Source organism: Cricetulus griseus (genome assembly GCF_003668045.3).
Source record: "Cricetulus griseus strain 17A/GY chromosome 1 unlocalized genomic scaffold, alternate assembly CriGri-PICRH-1.0 chr1_1, whole genome shotgun sequence".
Taxonomy (NCBI): Eukaryota; Metazoa; Chordata; class Mammalia; order Rodentia; family Cricetidae; genus Cricetulus; species Cricetulus griseus.
The window spans coordinates 207,789,355-207,805,802 of NW_023276807.1; the positions used below are offsets into that span (position 1 = coordinate 207,789,355).

Sequence of the window (16,448 nt, forward strand, 5' to 3'; positions counted from 1 at the left end):
AGCAATAGTGGAGAGGCTACCTTAAATACCCTTCCTCAATAATGAGATTGATGACTTCCTTATATGCTATCCTAGAGCCTTCAATCATTGGTTGATGGAAGCAGAGGCAGACACCCACAGCTAAACACCTGGAACCCAGTTTCAGAGAGGGAGGAGTAATGAGCAATGGGGTCAAGACCTGGTTGCTGAAACCCATAGAATCTGCTGACCTGAACAAGGGGGATCTCAGGGACCCCAGACTGATGGCTGAGAGGCCAGCATGGGACTGATCCATACCCCGTGAACATGGATGTCAGTGAGGAGGCCTTGGCAATCTGTGGGGTCTCTGGAGGTAGACCAGTATTTATCCCTGACATACAAATTGACTTTGGGAGCCCATACCACATGGAAGGATGCTGTCTCAGCCTGGACACATCAGTGAGGGCCTTGGCCCTGCCTGGGATGTTATGGCAGACTTTGGAGATCCCCCATTGAGAGTCTCACACTCCCTGGGGAGTACGGGGGATGGGGTGGTGACTTGGGTGATTGGCAGGGGGGCAGGGGAGCAGGGGAGGGAGAGCGAGCTGGAATTTACATGTGAAGCAAGCTTCAGTGGAACAGGCAGATAGAGCTCTTATAGACTACCTCAGGACCATATCCTTTGTCCAAAACCATTTCTTGTATATCCACCAGCCACACAGTCTGGGGAATCAGATGAGCATCTTCAGTCTTCCTCCTGTCCTTCAATTCTAACCTACCATCCTATTCCCCACCCCTGTACCAGACTACTTGATGTGACCTCTATTCCCTGTGTGCCTACATTCCCAAGGGTCTAGGCAGATCCTTTGGCATAACCTGCTTTCCTTCTACCTGTGGACCCCTGCAAACTCCCCCTTCTAGCCCTCATGTAATCCTAATTGCCAGTCCCCAATACCTAATAGCACATTGAACCCAGAACCCCCAGGGCCACACATGTATCTCAGAAGATTTCCTGCATAGCAACCTGCAACCACAACGGTCTACTAAGAACCAGTGAAGGAAACTGACCTGATATGAACACCAAGAAACACCTCATACTTCATAGCTCCAGATGCTTAGAACCCAGTGCAAAGACACCGACATGAACCCAAGATAACAAACCTCCACCAGAAGCCAATTAACTCCATTTCTTTGGGCCTTGAGAAATACAATATAGCTGAAGCACAATACAAGGACTTTAAAAATAGCAATTGTGAATATGTACAAGGATCTTACAGAGGATATGAATAAAGAAGATACAAAAATAAAGTCTGTGAAAACAAAAGCAGAAGAATGAAATGATGAAAAATTCAAGGTATGAAAGTAAAACTTAATCATTAATTTGTTAATTTATTTTGGAATCCCTGTGCATCTCTTCCTTGACCTGATTGTATTTTACTGGGTGTTCAGAGATAAGCAAGGGACAAAAGTCTTGATATACCCCATGCAGAGCTCCACCAAGAGGTCAGGTATGAAAGTATCTTCAGTGTCCCCAGAGCAAAGGGATGCCATGAAATCCCAACATTGGACTGGGCCTGCTTATGCTCCTACAGAGACTTGGTAACAGAGACAGATCTCATACACTTGGAGTAGGAGGCAGTTGCAGGACTTCTCTGCCACAGCCTTGGCAATCCGTGCAGGGATGGTTATCATGAGCTCATCCCCAACCACCTGGATGTCTGCACTAGCTGTGAACTTCTGCCAAGCCTCCCTGTTGCCCTGGTCAAAGGGATCTTTGATGGACACCATAGAATATTAACAGATAGACTTACACAGGTCATTCATCTAGTCGGGAATGAGGTACCTGTTGGAGTCATAGGAGACTACAAGTCCAGGTCATACTTACCTGACCTGAAGAATGCAGAGTCAGCCATGTCCATGCAGATGATGCCCTGGCCAGTGTAGCTGGCATTCTCAGTTGTGGACTTCAGCAGTTCCAAGGCTTGTTTGTTCTAGGATGTTAGGCACAAACCTGTCCTTATCACTCACATGGTGGCTTTCTTCCTTCATTTCTTTTTGATGACATTCTTCAGGTCATGATACCCCTCTGCTTCAGTGCACATGGCTTTGCAGAAACTGTACACCACCACAGGCAGGGTCATGAACTTTTGCAGGGCCAACTTGTTGCCAGCATGAGGACCATAATTGATCACATTGAAAACTGGGAAATGCAGGATGACTGAAGGGATGTCAGCCAAATCAGTGATGTAAGGGTACAGGGACACCCCATTTTCCATGGCACCAGCTTTTGAGAAAGCCAGGGACACTTCCTGTGTGGCATTTGCTTCAAATTTAGATTTATTTTCAGTGCCGTGTATCTTGATGATCAGTTTGTCCATCTTCTTTTGTTCCACAACATTCAGTTTCTTTCAACCCAGATCATGTGCAATAGTTTTATTGATGTGCTCAACAACCTTTAGACCCTCTTCCTTAGTAGCACATGTTATCATCGTCACAAAGTTCTGGGCCCAATAGACATCAGTGGGGGCACTGTTGGACACAGAAGATTGGAAGGGACATTTTGAGGTGCAAAGATCAACATCAACAGTGGGATCTCCTAAGAGTCAAAGATCTCTCTGGCATGAATCTTGAGAACATACATGGTGAATTTCTGGCCTTTGGATTGTCACACAGGAAAGAAAAAGGTTTCTGCAGACACAGGAGAGTACATTCATTAGAATTCACTAATAATAAAAAATTACTAAAGCGAGCCCAAACTGCAATAAAAGTGGAAATAAATAATTTAGGACATTAAAGAAACCTCACAGCTAACCTCTTGAGAACATTCAACATCTCTTCTGCTTCCTCCATTAACACCTGGAATTCTTTAGAGATTGCAATATTGTGGACCAGTGTGAGTAATCACCAGCTCTGTGCATTGAGTTCTAAAGTTATGTAAGAGTAATTAGTTAGCCTGTCCCTGTAGGTCATTATCTTTTTCTCTACAATACAGGACAATATAACCCTGTTTGCTCTTCCTACAGTGTTCTGCATCAGGAACCTCTTCATTGTATCTATTTGAGGATTCAAGAGTGAGCTTGATCTTCCAGCAGGCAACAAGCAGGGGAGATTTGTCATATCTACTCCCCTTCATCATGGACACACAGAGCCACAGTTTATTCATGTAAGTTCTGAGGGAATTGAGGATGAAGAGACTAGAAGAATTACCATTTATTCCTAATCATATGAACTATGATAATTTGATCAGCATGGTGATGTAATACGTGCAATAATAATTTGATCCCCTTACTGGGATTTTATATCTGTAGTGGCTGTCCTGAAATTCTCATTGGAGTATCCCTAGGATCTCTTCCCAACACTCCTATAACCAAAGTGAGTAGAAAATACAGCCAACTCTATTGTTTCATAGGCAATCTAAAGTACTGTAGCTATGCTGGTGAGGGTGATTCAGTTGTTATACTTTTGAAGAAAGCTACAATGTGTGTGTGACTATTAAGGTCTTCCCTGGTTGGAAGATCTGAGCTCTATACTTTATGTATTTTACTTTATCTGAATAGCTCTTCCAAATCTCAGGAATATAAACTTCTGCGTAGGTATTATCTTACTGAAGATAACAGACAAAGACAGTATTCCTGTGTAACATGTTCTAGGTAGTCAGGTAGAAGTGAATGAATTCTTTTCTTAATTACTTTGCCCAATCAAAACACAAAATGGTCTTTTCAGTAAACAGACATTGCATAAATCTTCATTACAAAAACCCCCCAAACCAAAAAACAAACAAACAAAAAAAACCCCAACCCATGTCTTCTTCCCTCATAGTTTCCAGATCTTTATAACAGAAACTTCACCTCGGAAGTGCTGGTTTTACAGATCCTCTAAGATTGCGTTCTATTTTTCTGCATATTTTTGATGCTGTCAGCATCCTCCATCATTCCTGAGCCTCAGTCACTAAGTTTTCAAGGAGGAAATGAGGTCAGGTCCCTATATCATCCACAGTTTAAAAACATGAAAGCTTACAAAAATACATGCTGTTAAGATCTCTGGATATCTTACTAAGACTATATGATTAACAATTCATGAAGATATACATATATGCATGAAATAATGAATGGACACAGAAGCCATGAATGTGAAGTAGAGTGGGGGTGAGTTAGAGTTATATAGGGAGTTTGAAGAGGTGAAATGGAACTAAGAAATGTTACTATATTATCATTTGAAATATAATCAAATAAAAAAGTAAAACCAAACCAAACCACTCAAGAATCAAATAATAACACATTTGTTTTGAGTTATTTGTCTCTGCTATTTAATTATATGAATCAGGACATGTGGTTAGTATTTATGAGACAACTTAACTATGATATAACCAAGTTTTAGTAAGCATATTTTTGTATGTATGTTCCTCATTATGTATTTTTTGTATATTGATATAACTTACTACCTCTAACTTTGATATTTTGGTTCCATAGGGCCTAAAGAGTCATTGCCATAGATGTGAAATGAACAATACATACTTTAAACATTAAGTAGACTCTTTCTCCTCTCAAACCACTGACTTCCATGCATTTGGTTTCCTCTACATTTTCATTCTACTCAGGAATGTGACCTAGAATTATCTGCAAGATCAATTTTTTTTGTTGCTTGATTCTGTGCTATGGACTTTTGGGTCATCTCATTTTATTAAATAGCTGTACTATTGGGTTGTCAAAAATTGTATTCATTCTCACCTGAAGATAAAAGAATGTACAGGATTGAAAAGAAATGGAAAGTCAATTTTGTGTGTTGTGTGAAGACACACATTAGAGTTTCACATCATTCTATGGTCCAGCGCCATTTGGAAATGCTCCCCAATAAACTCATATTTTCTGTATTCATAGGAGTTTTAATTTGGACAAAAGATTATAATGCAAATTTTATCATTTTACAAAAGGAGATAGGATTTTATACTGTAGCTTGTATGAGCATGTGGTTATGGGAAAAGTCATAAATGTTCTCTCAATTCATTGATTCCCAACCAAGCCACTGTCTTCACCATTGGAGACAAATAAAAATATATTCAACATGAGAGTGCATCCCATATTGCATTATCTTGGAAGAATTATAACTAGTTAGATTTCACTATTTTTCATAGCACATGTTAGGAGGATGTCTTTCATGGGTAAAGTGGGAAAATCATCATGGAAAGTGGATGATATATATTCCTATGTGATAACATCATAATTCCAATAGTTTATAGTGTAAAACTGAAAATGAGTATTAGGACCCATTAGAATATTGCCCATGCTTTTGCATTTCTAATGTTTTCTGTATTTTGAACCTTTTACATTTTAAGCAATTCAGTATGCTGTAACCTACAAGTGAACCTGAAATTTCTTCTGTAGCTAAAGAAAGAACAATGATATTTACACACCAGCCTGACTCACTTTACTGTCTGAGGAGGAGGGGTCTGAAACTTGGGCTCTGGGTGAACCTGGACTGCACTTCAGAAAATGAGTTACACTGCATAGACACAAAAAGCATGTTTTTATAGCAGATATTTTAGTGAGATTATCTCTCCAAATTAGCTTTGCAGCATGAAATTTCAACTGTATTTGTTCGCATTTCATTATTTTTCACATCACTGGACATCTCAGCAGTTGTGGACAGAAATGTTCTGTGGTAATGTGGATTTAACTAAAACATATCTATAAAAATCTGAAATAGACTAAGGAAAATAAGGAATACATATATTAATTAGTTTTAAAATTTAAATAAGTTTTTAACTAAGGCTTACTTCAACCCCCAAATGACAAAAAATGGAGAATTTTTTTTAAGTCAAGAAAAAAAGAAACCTGTAGAAGAAACTAGAACCTGAAAATATTTTTCTGGGTAGAAAACATAAATTTTTATTTAGAAACTTGGACTTCGCACTGTCAGATATATTCTAAGAAAAATAAACTTGTTCCATGTTTTTGTAATAAAAAGACATGTGTTTAAGTGATTCAAGTTTTCATTTTATTTGATTGACACTTTTCTTAAACTAAGGATTCTAAAAATATCCATTTTGTCTTAAAGGTGTTTGCTTTATTTTACTGTTACAATAGGCCAGCTGTTTACAGTAAGTAACTCTGACCTCACATTGTCAATATGGCTCTCATGAGAGGTAACACAGGAGCTAAGAGTAAAACACTCTTTAGAGTATGGCATTTGCACAACTGAGCAATTATTAATGATGTCAAAATAGGCTGGAGAAAATAATGAATACTTTTACTTGACTTGAATTGTAAAGAGGGCCTACATGCATGCTGGTACCTTTAACAACATTTTTGGTTCCTTCTAAAAGATGTTCAACAATAAAAACATGCAAAACACAACGTCTGTACTAGAATTCCATTTCATTCAACTCTCAGAAGATCCAGATCTACAGCCTGTTCTCTCTGGTCTATTCTTGTCCATGTACATCTTGGCCCTGTTGGGAAACCTGCTCATCATCCTGACAGTAAGCTCTGACTCCCATCTCCACACACCCATGTACTTCTTCCTCTCCAGCCTGTCCATGGTTGACATTGGTTTCATCTCCACCACTGTTCCCAGGGTGATTGTGGACATCCAGACTCACTGCCCAGTCATCTCCTATGTGGGCTGCCTGACACAGATGTCACTGTTTATAATTTTTGGATGTATGGATAGCATGCTTCTGGTTGTGATGGCATATGACAGGTTTGTGGCCATCTGCCACCCTCTGTATTATCAGGTCATTATGAATCCTAGTAGCTGTGGTGTCTTACTTCTAGGGTGTTTTCTCCTTAGCCTTGCAGAATTACTGCTGCACTTTGTGGCAGTATTAAATTTTTCCAATTGTGAGGATTATGTTGAAATTTCCACCTTCTTCTGTGACCCTTCTGAACTACTTAAAATTGCCTGTTTTGATACTGTCACCAGTAGCATAGTCAGATACTGTGCAGGTGCTCTCTTTGGGTTACCTTCTGTTTCAGGAATCATTTTCTCTTACTTTAAAATAGTTTCCTCCATCATGAGATCACCATCATCAAGTGGGAAGCAGAAAACCTTCTCCACCTGTGGGTCTCATTTGTCCATTGTTTGCCTGTTTTATGGAACAGCACTAGGGGTGTACTTCAGCTCCTCTCTGTCACATTCTCCAAGAAGTGTTGCAGTGGCCTCAGTGATGTACACTGTGGTCACACCTACGCTGAATCCCTTCATCTACAGCCTGAGGAACAAGGACATTAAAACTGCCTTAAGAAAGATTCTTAGCAGAGCATTCTAATCATTGACATTCTTTATATATTTACACTTATGTATCTATATATTGACTGTACCAGTAAATTCCAGTTGATGTCTCACATTATCACTAACTATATTTCACAATGCATGATATAGTGGTGGTCCCTGGGGTTTCACATGTGGTGGATGGGAATTTTTAAAAGTACACAAAAATTTAGAGCTAGGAGCCTCCAATGAGAGAGAACATGCAACATTTGTCTTTCTGGGTGTGAATTGTCTCCCTCAAGATGATCTTTTCTACTTCTACCCCTTTACTTTCAATGTTCAAGACTTCATTTTTATTTACAGCTGAATATTATTCCATAGTGTATATGTATCACATTTTCATCAGTTGTAGGTCGTTTTGCCTTCTCCCCCTTTCCTAGCTATTGTGAATAGAGTAGCAGAAAGGGTATGGGAAAGGTAGGGCATTAGTTGGGGGAGCAGGGGAGGAGGAGAGGGAGAGGGAACTGGGATTGGCATGTAAAATAATCTTTCTAATTCTAATAAAAAATGTTCTTTGCAAATTTCCCTCTCAAAATCTTTCTTTAATATTTCTCTCTAAAATCTCTCTCCTCAAAAGTTCTTTCTCTAAAAGCTCCTTTAGAATTCTCTTAAGATCTAAAACTTCATCTATAGTGGGAAATTACCAATACGGAGCCAAGTAGAAATATAAGGGTATTTAATACGGAAAAGCCTTATTTACAATGCGACCTATCAGCTGGATGGCAGCAGTCCATAAGCAAGCCGAAAGGGGTGAAAACTGAAAGTGAAACTCAGCCAACTGAAACTCTTACTCTAAGTCACCCTGACCATGCCCTTGCAGGCATGACTACAGGTTCCCCTACATTCATCCTAAAAATTCTTCAGGAGTTCCTTCTAAAAATTCTATAAAAGTTCCTTCTAAATTCTCTAAAAGTGCCTTTTAGGGATAAAGAATAATGGATTGGGATCACAGGTGGCAGGTCCCCAGTCCTACATTGCAACTGCAATGATCATTGCACTAGGGCATGTGATGGACTGTAGGAAGATGCTGAAAAATTTATTTAAAAAAGAATAAAGAGTAATGTGTTGGGACTGAAGGTGTCAGGTCCCTAGCCCTATGCTGGGACCTTGAGGATGGAGGTGCTGGGTTGGGTAGATTCGGAAACAGAGACCTGTAGACATGACTCATATTGAAAGTTTTATTGAGGCGGAGGTAAGAAAATCAGGTAATGAGACATAGAGACTGAGGACAGAAGAGAAGAGGGAGACAAGAAAAGTCCTGTCTTAATGTGGGAAATTACCAATATGGAGCCAGGGAAAAATACAAGGGATTTAACAGGGAAAAGTCTTACATACAGAGCGACCTGGCCAGCCAGTGGGACAGCAGTAAGTACAGCAAGCCGAAGATGAAACGGAAGAAGGGCTGCCACGTGAGCATCCATCACTCTTAAACCTTCCTTATGTCACCTTGACCACGCCATGGAAGGCATGGTCAGGCATACCTGTAGCCAGGCCCTAGCAGGCATAGCTAGAGTCCCATACAATTCTCCTTTTAGTCTAAAAGAGGATTTAAACTCAACAGTGTTAAGTATCCACAATTAACATTCATAAAGGTAAAATATAAGAAGATACAACAATCTGCTTCATTTTTGAAATGACAACAATGGGGGGAATTGGGGCAGAGCATCCTCCAAGTTACTCCCTGCTGAAATGGCTCTTTCTCTCATGTTGTATACACTCTCATAATTATTATTCTCCCATGGTTGCCTTTCCCAGTATACATACTTACGCAAGCAAACATTTCTCCACTAACATTTATGTGTGAGTCCCACGCAGCCAATGAAGACCCATCTGACAGAAATCCCCAGACACCCGGGAAAGTAAATGGGCCACACCTCCTTGACTGCACTGGATCCAACTTGCTCCATTTCAACTGACACTCTGCCCAGAGCTTCGGGTACTGACTTCAATCAAGTTGAGGATTTCAAGTGAGATCTTCAGTCAAGCGAATCCCATCTAACATGGACTGGATACAATCCATTGGAGACTTTCATTATACTAACATTTTCTTCCTACAGGACCAATTCACGAGGAGCACATCTTGACATTGTCACAGAGTGCTAGGGCCTTATATGTGTCAGTGGAGGCACTACTGGGCACAGCAGGTTGGAAGAGACCTTTTGAGGTGCAGAGATCAACCTCAACAATGGGACTTCCCTGAGAGTCAACAATCTCTCGGGCACAAATCTTGAGAACAGACATGGTGAATTTCTGGCCTTTGGATTGCCATGCAGAAAAGCAACAGGTTTCTGCAGAACAGAGGAGAGCATTCATTAAGTAGAACTTAATAATAATTTAAAAGAATTACTAAAGAGATTCTAAACTGAAATAAATCAGGATATGTAAAATTTAGGATGTCAACAAAAACCTCATAGCTAACCTCTTGAGAACATCCAACATCTCTCCTGCTTCCTCCATTAACCCCAGGAATTCCTTAGAGATTGCAATATTGGGGACCAGTATGAGTAATCACCAGCTCTGTGCATTGAGTTTCTAAGGTTAAGCAAAAATAATTAGTTAGCCCGTCCCTGTAGGTCATCAGCTTGATCTCTGTAATTGAGGACTATATAACCCTGTTTGCTCTTCCTACAGTGTTCTGCATCAGGAAGCTCTTCTATTATATTCACTTCAGGATTCAAGAGTGAGCTTGAGCCTTCACCAGCCAACAAGCAAGGGAGGTTTGTCACACCCACAGCCCTTCATCATGACCACACAGGCCCACAGTTTATTCATGTAAGTTCTGAGGGAATTGAGGATGAAGAAGAGAGCACAAGAATTAGGATTTCTTCCTATGATAATCTGGGCATCATGATGGTGTAATAACTGTAATAAAAATTTGAGCCTTTCCAATGGGATTTTATTGTTGTGATAGCAGTCCTCTAATTCTCATTGAACTATCACCAGTGTTTTGTCCCCACACTCCTATGACTAATGAGAGCAGAGAATATGCCCAACTATATTATTTTATAATCAATATAAAGTACTGTGGCTATGCTGGTGAGAGCAATTCAGTAACTATATTTTGAAGAAAGCTAGGAGGTGTGTGTGAGACTAAGGTCTTCCCTGGTTGGAAGATATATTTTATGGATCTTACTTCATCTGAATAGTTCTTCCAAATCCCAAAATTATAAGCTTCTTCATAATTATTATTTTATAGAAGGTGAAAGCTGAAGGCAGTATTCCTATGTAACATGTACTAGGTGGTCAGGTAGAAAGGAGTGAAGTTTTGTCTGAGTTACTTTGCCTGATCAAAACACAAAATGATCTGTTCAGTAAACAGCCATTGCATAATGCTTTATTTTTTTTAAATGGCTCATGTCCTTTTTTCCTCCTGGCTTCCAGATCTTTTATAACAGAATGTTTTTTCTCTGCTGTGTGAATTGCAGGTATTGTATCTGAGGTGTATTTGGAACAGTTGGAGAACTTGAAACAATAATTTAACTCAGACTGTTCTAGTTCACTTGGTCCAAATTATCTTCTTTGTACTTTGAGACATGGTCTTACCAAGTTCCCTGCAGGATTTTTAGGCCTCACCCTGGGTTTACTGATCTACAAAGACTGTTCTGTTTTTCTGGATATCTTTGCTGCCTAGCAACCTACATCATTCCGAGGCTCAGCCACCAAGTTTTTAATGAAGAAATGAGCTCAGGCCCCTATATCATCTGTAGTTTGAAAACATGAAAGCTTAAAAAGATACATGTTGAGCTGGGTGGTGGTGGCATATGCCTTTAATCCTAGCACTCAGGAGACAGAAGCAGGTGGGTACCTGTGAGTTCGAGACCAGTCTGGTCTACAAGAACTAGTTCCAGGACAGCTCCAAAGCCACAAAGAAACCCTGTCTCAAAAAGCCCCCCCAAAAATACAAGCTGTTAAGACTTCTGAATATTTTCTTAAAACTATATGATTAGTAAGTGAAGATATACATATATGCATCAAATAATGAATGGACACAGAAGCTATGAATGTGAAGTATAGTGGGGTGAGTTACAGTCATATAGGGAGTTTGAAGAGGTAAAATAGTAGGGAGAGATTTTGTTCCTATATTATTTGAAATAAAAACAAAATAAAAAGCAAAGGAAACCAAAACAAAACACTACAGAATCAAAGAATGACACATTTGTTTTGAATTATTTTGTTTCTGCTATTTATTTATGTGAATTAGGACATGTTATCAATAATTCTGAGGCACACTAACTATCATATGACCAAGTCATAGTAAAATTTTTTCTGTGTATATTCCTCCTTATGTAAGTATTTTTTTGTATATTGATATAACTTACTACCCATAACTTCATTTTTTGTTTTGTAGGGCCTAAAGAGTCATTGCCACAAATGTGAAATGAATAATATATGTTTTAATCATTAAGTAGACCCTTTCTCCTCTCAGAACACTGACTTCCATGTATTTAGTTTCCTTTACAGTTTCATCCATGCAGGAATGTGAACCAGAGATTGATGTAAGATCAACTTTTTGTGTTTAAATCAATTTCATGGACTTTTTGAGTTATTTAATGGAATTAAATACCTGTACTATTGGAGTGTCAAAAATTGTTGCACATATTCTCACCTGAAGATTAAAAAAATGTACAGGTATGAAAAGAAATGGAAAGTCAGTTTCGTGTATTGTGTGAAGACACACTTTAGAGTTTCAAATAATTTTATGGTCCAGTGCCCTTTGGGAATTCTCCATTTTGAGAAAACTCACATTTTCTGTATTCATAGGATTTTTCATTGGGAAAAATAAATACAGTGCAACTTTTATCATTTTCCCAAAGGAGATGGGTTGTTATCCTGTGTGTTGTATGAGCATGTGGCTATGGAAAGAGTCATAAATGTTCTCTCAATTCACTGATTCCCAAAAGGTCACTGTCTTCACCATTGGAGACAAATAGAAATATAGTCAACATGCTAATACATCCCATATTGCATTATCTTGGAAGAAGTGTAATTAGGTAGATTCCACTTGTTTTAATGACACACATTAGAAGGATGCTTTTGGAGGAAAATCATTATGTACAGTGGGTGATATTTAGATGTGATAATATCAAAATTCTAATGGTTTATAGTGTAAAACAGAAAAGGGGTATTAGGATCCATTAGAATTTTGCACATGCTTTTGCATCACTAATATTTTCTCTCTTTCAAAGTTTTTACATTTTAATCAGTTCTGACCTAAAAGTGGACCTGACGTTTCCTCTGTAGCTGAAGTAAGAACATGGACATGTATGCACCAGGCCTGACTCACATTCTAATCACTTTACTGTCTGAGAAGGAGGGGACTGAAACTAGGGCTCTGGGACAACAAGCTGGCTGCACTTCAGAAAATCAGTGGCATTCGTTAGACACAGGAAAATTATGTTTTTTTTCTGATTTTTTAAAATTTATATTAAAAACAAGCTTGTTTTATATGTCAATCCCAGGTCCCTCTGCCTTCTCTCCTACCCTGCCCCCTACTGGACCCCTATCCCATCCCATTTCTGCTCCCCAGTGATAGTGATGCCATCCACGGGGGATCCTCAAAGTCTGTTGTATCATTTGGAGCAGGGCCTACACCCTCTCCCATGTGTCTCAGCTGAGAGAGTATCCCTCTATGTGGAGTGGGCTCCCACAGTCCATACGTGTACTAGGGATAAATACTGATCCACTAGCAGAATCCCCATAGATTGCCCAGATCTCCAAACCAACATCCACATTCAGGGGGTCTGGGACACTCCTATGCTGGTTTCCCATCTATCAGTCTGGGGTCCATGATCTCCCCCTTGTTTAGGTCATTTGTTTTCTGTGGGTCTCTCCAGCCTGGTCTTGTCCCCTTTGCTCATCAATCCTTCCTCTCTGCAACTGGGGTCCAGGGTTCAGCTCAGTGATTAGCTGTGATTGTCTGCTTCTGCTTCCATCAGCTACTGGATGAAGACTCTAGGATGGCATATAAGTTAGTCATCGATCTCCTTACCATGGAAGTGAATTTAAGGTAGCCTCTCCACTATTGCTTAGGTTGCTACTTGAGATCATCCTTGTAGATCTCTGGGCATTTCCCCAGCACCAGATTTCTCTTTAAACCTATAATGACTTCTTCTATTATGGAATCCCTCTTCTTTTTCTTTTTTTAATTTATTTATTGGTTCTAGTTAGGGAACAATCTTGTTTCACATATAAGTCGCTTCTCCCTCTCCCTCCCCTCACTCCCATCCCTCTTCCCCCACCCTATCCACCCACCACTCCCCAGGCAGGGTAAGGCCCTCAACAGGGGTCTTCAAAGTCCACCAAATCTTCCTGTGCTGGTCCTGGGCCCTTCCCCATGTGTCCAGGGCCAGAGTCCAATCCTTCACGTGGGATGGGCTCTCAAAGTCCCTTCTTGCACCAGGGAAAAATACTAATCCACCACCAGAAGCTCCCTGGAGTGCAGAGGCCCCCTTATTGACATCCATGTTCAGGGGTCTGGATCAGTCTTGTACTGGCCTCCCCGACAGCATCTGGGGTCGATGTGCTCTCCCTTGTTCAGGCCAACTGTTCCTGTGGGTTTCTCCAACCTGGTACAGAACACTTGGCTCTTCATTCCTCCCTCTCTTCAACTAAATTCTCGATTTCAGCTCAGTGTATATCTGTGGATGTCTGTCTCTGCTTCCATCAGCCACTGGATGAGGGCTCTAGGATGGCATAAAGAGAAGTCATCAATCTCATTTTAGGGGAAGGGCTTTTAGGTTATCCTCTCCACCATTGCCTGGATTGTCAGATTGTGTCATCCTTGTAGGTCTCTGGAGATCTCCCTGGTTACAGATCTCTTCTCAGACCTATAGTGGCTCCCTCTGATATGGTATCTCTCATCCTGCTCTCTCTCCTCTATTCTTCCCCCAATTCAATATTTCTGCCCCTCCATTTCCTCTCCTCTCCTCCTCTTCTCTTGCTCATATTGTAGCAGCTCCCTCCCCTCTACCCTCATGCTACCAATTAGTTCAGTAGTTCATGCCACTTCCATTTCTGGGGGCCATTTATCCCTTAGAGTCCTTCATGTTTCCTAGTTTCTTTGGTGAAGAGGATTATAGGCTGGTAATCCTTTGCTCTATGTCTAAAATTCATATATGAGTGAGTACATACCATGTTTGTCTTTTTGTGACTGGGTTACCTCACTCAGGATGGTTTCTTCTAGTTCCATCCATTTGCCTGCAAATTTCAAGATTCCATTGCTTTTTTTCTGCTGAGTAGTACTCCATTGTATAAATGTGCCACATTTACTCTATCCATTCTTCAGTTGAGGGGCATCTAGGTTGCTTCCAGGTTCTGGCTATTACAAACAATGCTGCTATGAACCTGGTTGAATATATGTCCTTGTTGTATGAACATGCACTATTTGGGTATATACCCAAGAGAGCAATGGCTGGATCTTGAGGTAGACTGATTCCCATTTTTCTAAGCAACCACCATACTTATTTCCAGAGTGGTCTTACAAGTTCGTACTCCCGCCAGCAATGGAGGAGTGTTCCTTTTTCTCCACATCCTTTCCAGCATAGATTGTCATTGGTATTTTTGATTTTAGCCATTCTGACAGGTGTGAGGTGGTATCTCAGAGTTGTTTTGAGTTGCATTTCTCTGATGGCCAAGGATTTTGAGCACTTTCTTAAGTGTCTTTCAGCCATTTCAGATTCCTCTGTTGAGAATTCTCTATTTAGTTCTGCACCCCACTTTTTAATTTCATCGTTTGGTGTTTTGGTAGCTAGCTTCTTGAGCTCCTTGTATATTTTGGAAATCAGCCCTCTGTCAGATGTGGGGTCGGTGAAGATCTTTTCCCATTCTGTGGGTGATTGTTTTGTCCTACTGACTGTTTCCTTTGCCTTGTAGAAGCTTCTCAGTTTCAGGAGGTCCCATTTATTAATTGCAGACCTCAATGTCTGTGCTACTGGCGTAATGTTCAAGAAGCAGTCTCTTGTGCCAATTTGTTCAAGGGTAATTCCCACTTTCTCTTCTAGAAGATTTAGTGTGGCTGGATTTATGTTGAGATCTTTGATCCATTTGCACTTAAGTTTTGTGCATGGTGACAGGTATGGATCTATCTGCAATTTTCTGCATGCCCGAATCCAATTGTACCACCACCATTTGTTGAAGATGCTATCTTTTTTCCATTGTATAGATTGAGCACCTTTGTCAAAAATAAGGTATTTGTAGGTGCACCTGTCAACATCAGGGTTTTCAATTCGATTCCATTGGTCTTTCTGTCTATTTTTGTGCCAATACCAAGCTGTTTTCAGAACTATGGCTCTATAGTAGAGCTTGAAGTCAGGGATGGTGATGCCTCCTGAAATCCTTTATTGTAAAGAGTTGTTTTGGCTATCCTGGGTTTTTTATTTTTCCGTATAAAGTTGAGAATTGTTCTTTCAATGTCTGTGAAAAACTGTGTTGGGATTTTGACGGGGATTGCATTGAATCTGTAGATTGCTTTTGGCAGGATTGCCATTTTTACTATGTTGATCCTACCTATCCAAGAGCATGGAAGATCTTTCCATTTTCTGGTATCTTCTTTAATCTCTTTCTTTAAAGTCTCAAAGTTCTTATTGTATGGGTCTTTCACTTTTTTGGTTATTGTTACCCCAAGATATTTTATGTTGCTTGTGGATATTGTGAAAGGTGATGTTTCCCTGATTTCTTTCTCATTGGGTTTATCATCTGTATACAGTAGAGCTATAGATTTTTTTGAGTTAATTTTGTATCCTGCTACCTTGCTGAAGGTGTTTATCAGCTGTAGGAGTTCTGTGGTAGAGTTTTTTGTGTCACTAATGTAGACTATCATGTCGTCTGCAAATAGTGAAAGTTTGACTTCATCCTTTCCAATTTGTATCCCTTTGATCCCCTTTTCTTGTCTTATTGCTCTAGGCAAAACTTCAAGTACAATATTGAAGAGATATGGAGAGAGTGAACAGCCTTGTCTTGTTCCTGATTTTAGAGGAAATGCTTTGAGTTTCTCTCCATTTAGTTTTATGTTGACTATTGGTTTGGTGTATATTGCGTTTATCATGTTTAGATATGTTCCTGTTATTCCTGTTCTCTCCAAGATCTTTATCATGAAGGGATGTTGGATTTTGTCAAAGGCTTTTTCAGCGTCCAGTGAGATGATCATGTGTTTTTTCTTTTTCAGTTTGTTTATATGGTGGATTACATTGATGGATTTTCATATGTTGAACCATCCTTGCATC

General features: G+C 39.9%; 1 protein-coding gene across 1 annotated transcript; it reads left to right on the forward strand.

Annotated features, from left to right (window-relative positions):
- Window positions 1-6,280: 6,280 nt before the first annotated feature.
- Window positions 6,281-7,225, forward strand: LOC100762857 (olfactory receptor 18). The gene has a single exon (XM_027386525.1). The coding sequence runs from the start codon at window positions 6,281-6,283 to the stop codon at window positions 7,223-7,225; it is 945 nt and encodes a 314-aa protein (XP_027242326.1).
- Window positions 7,226-16,448: the final 9,223 nt, after the last annotated feature.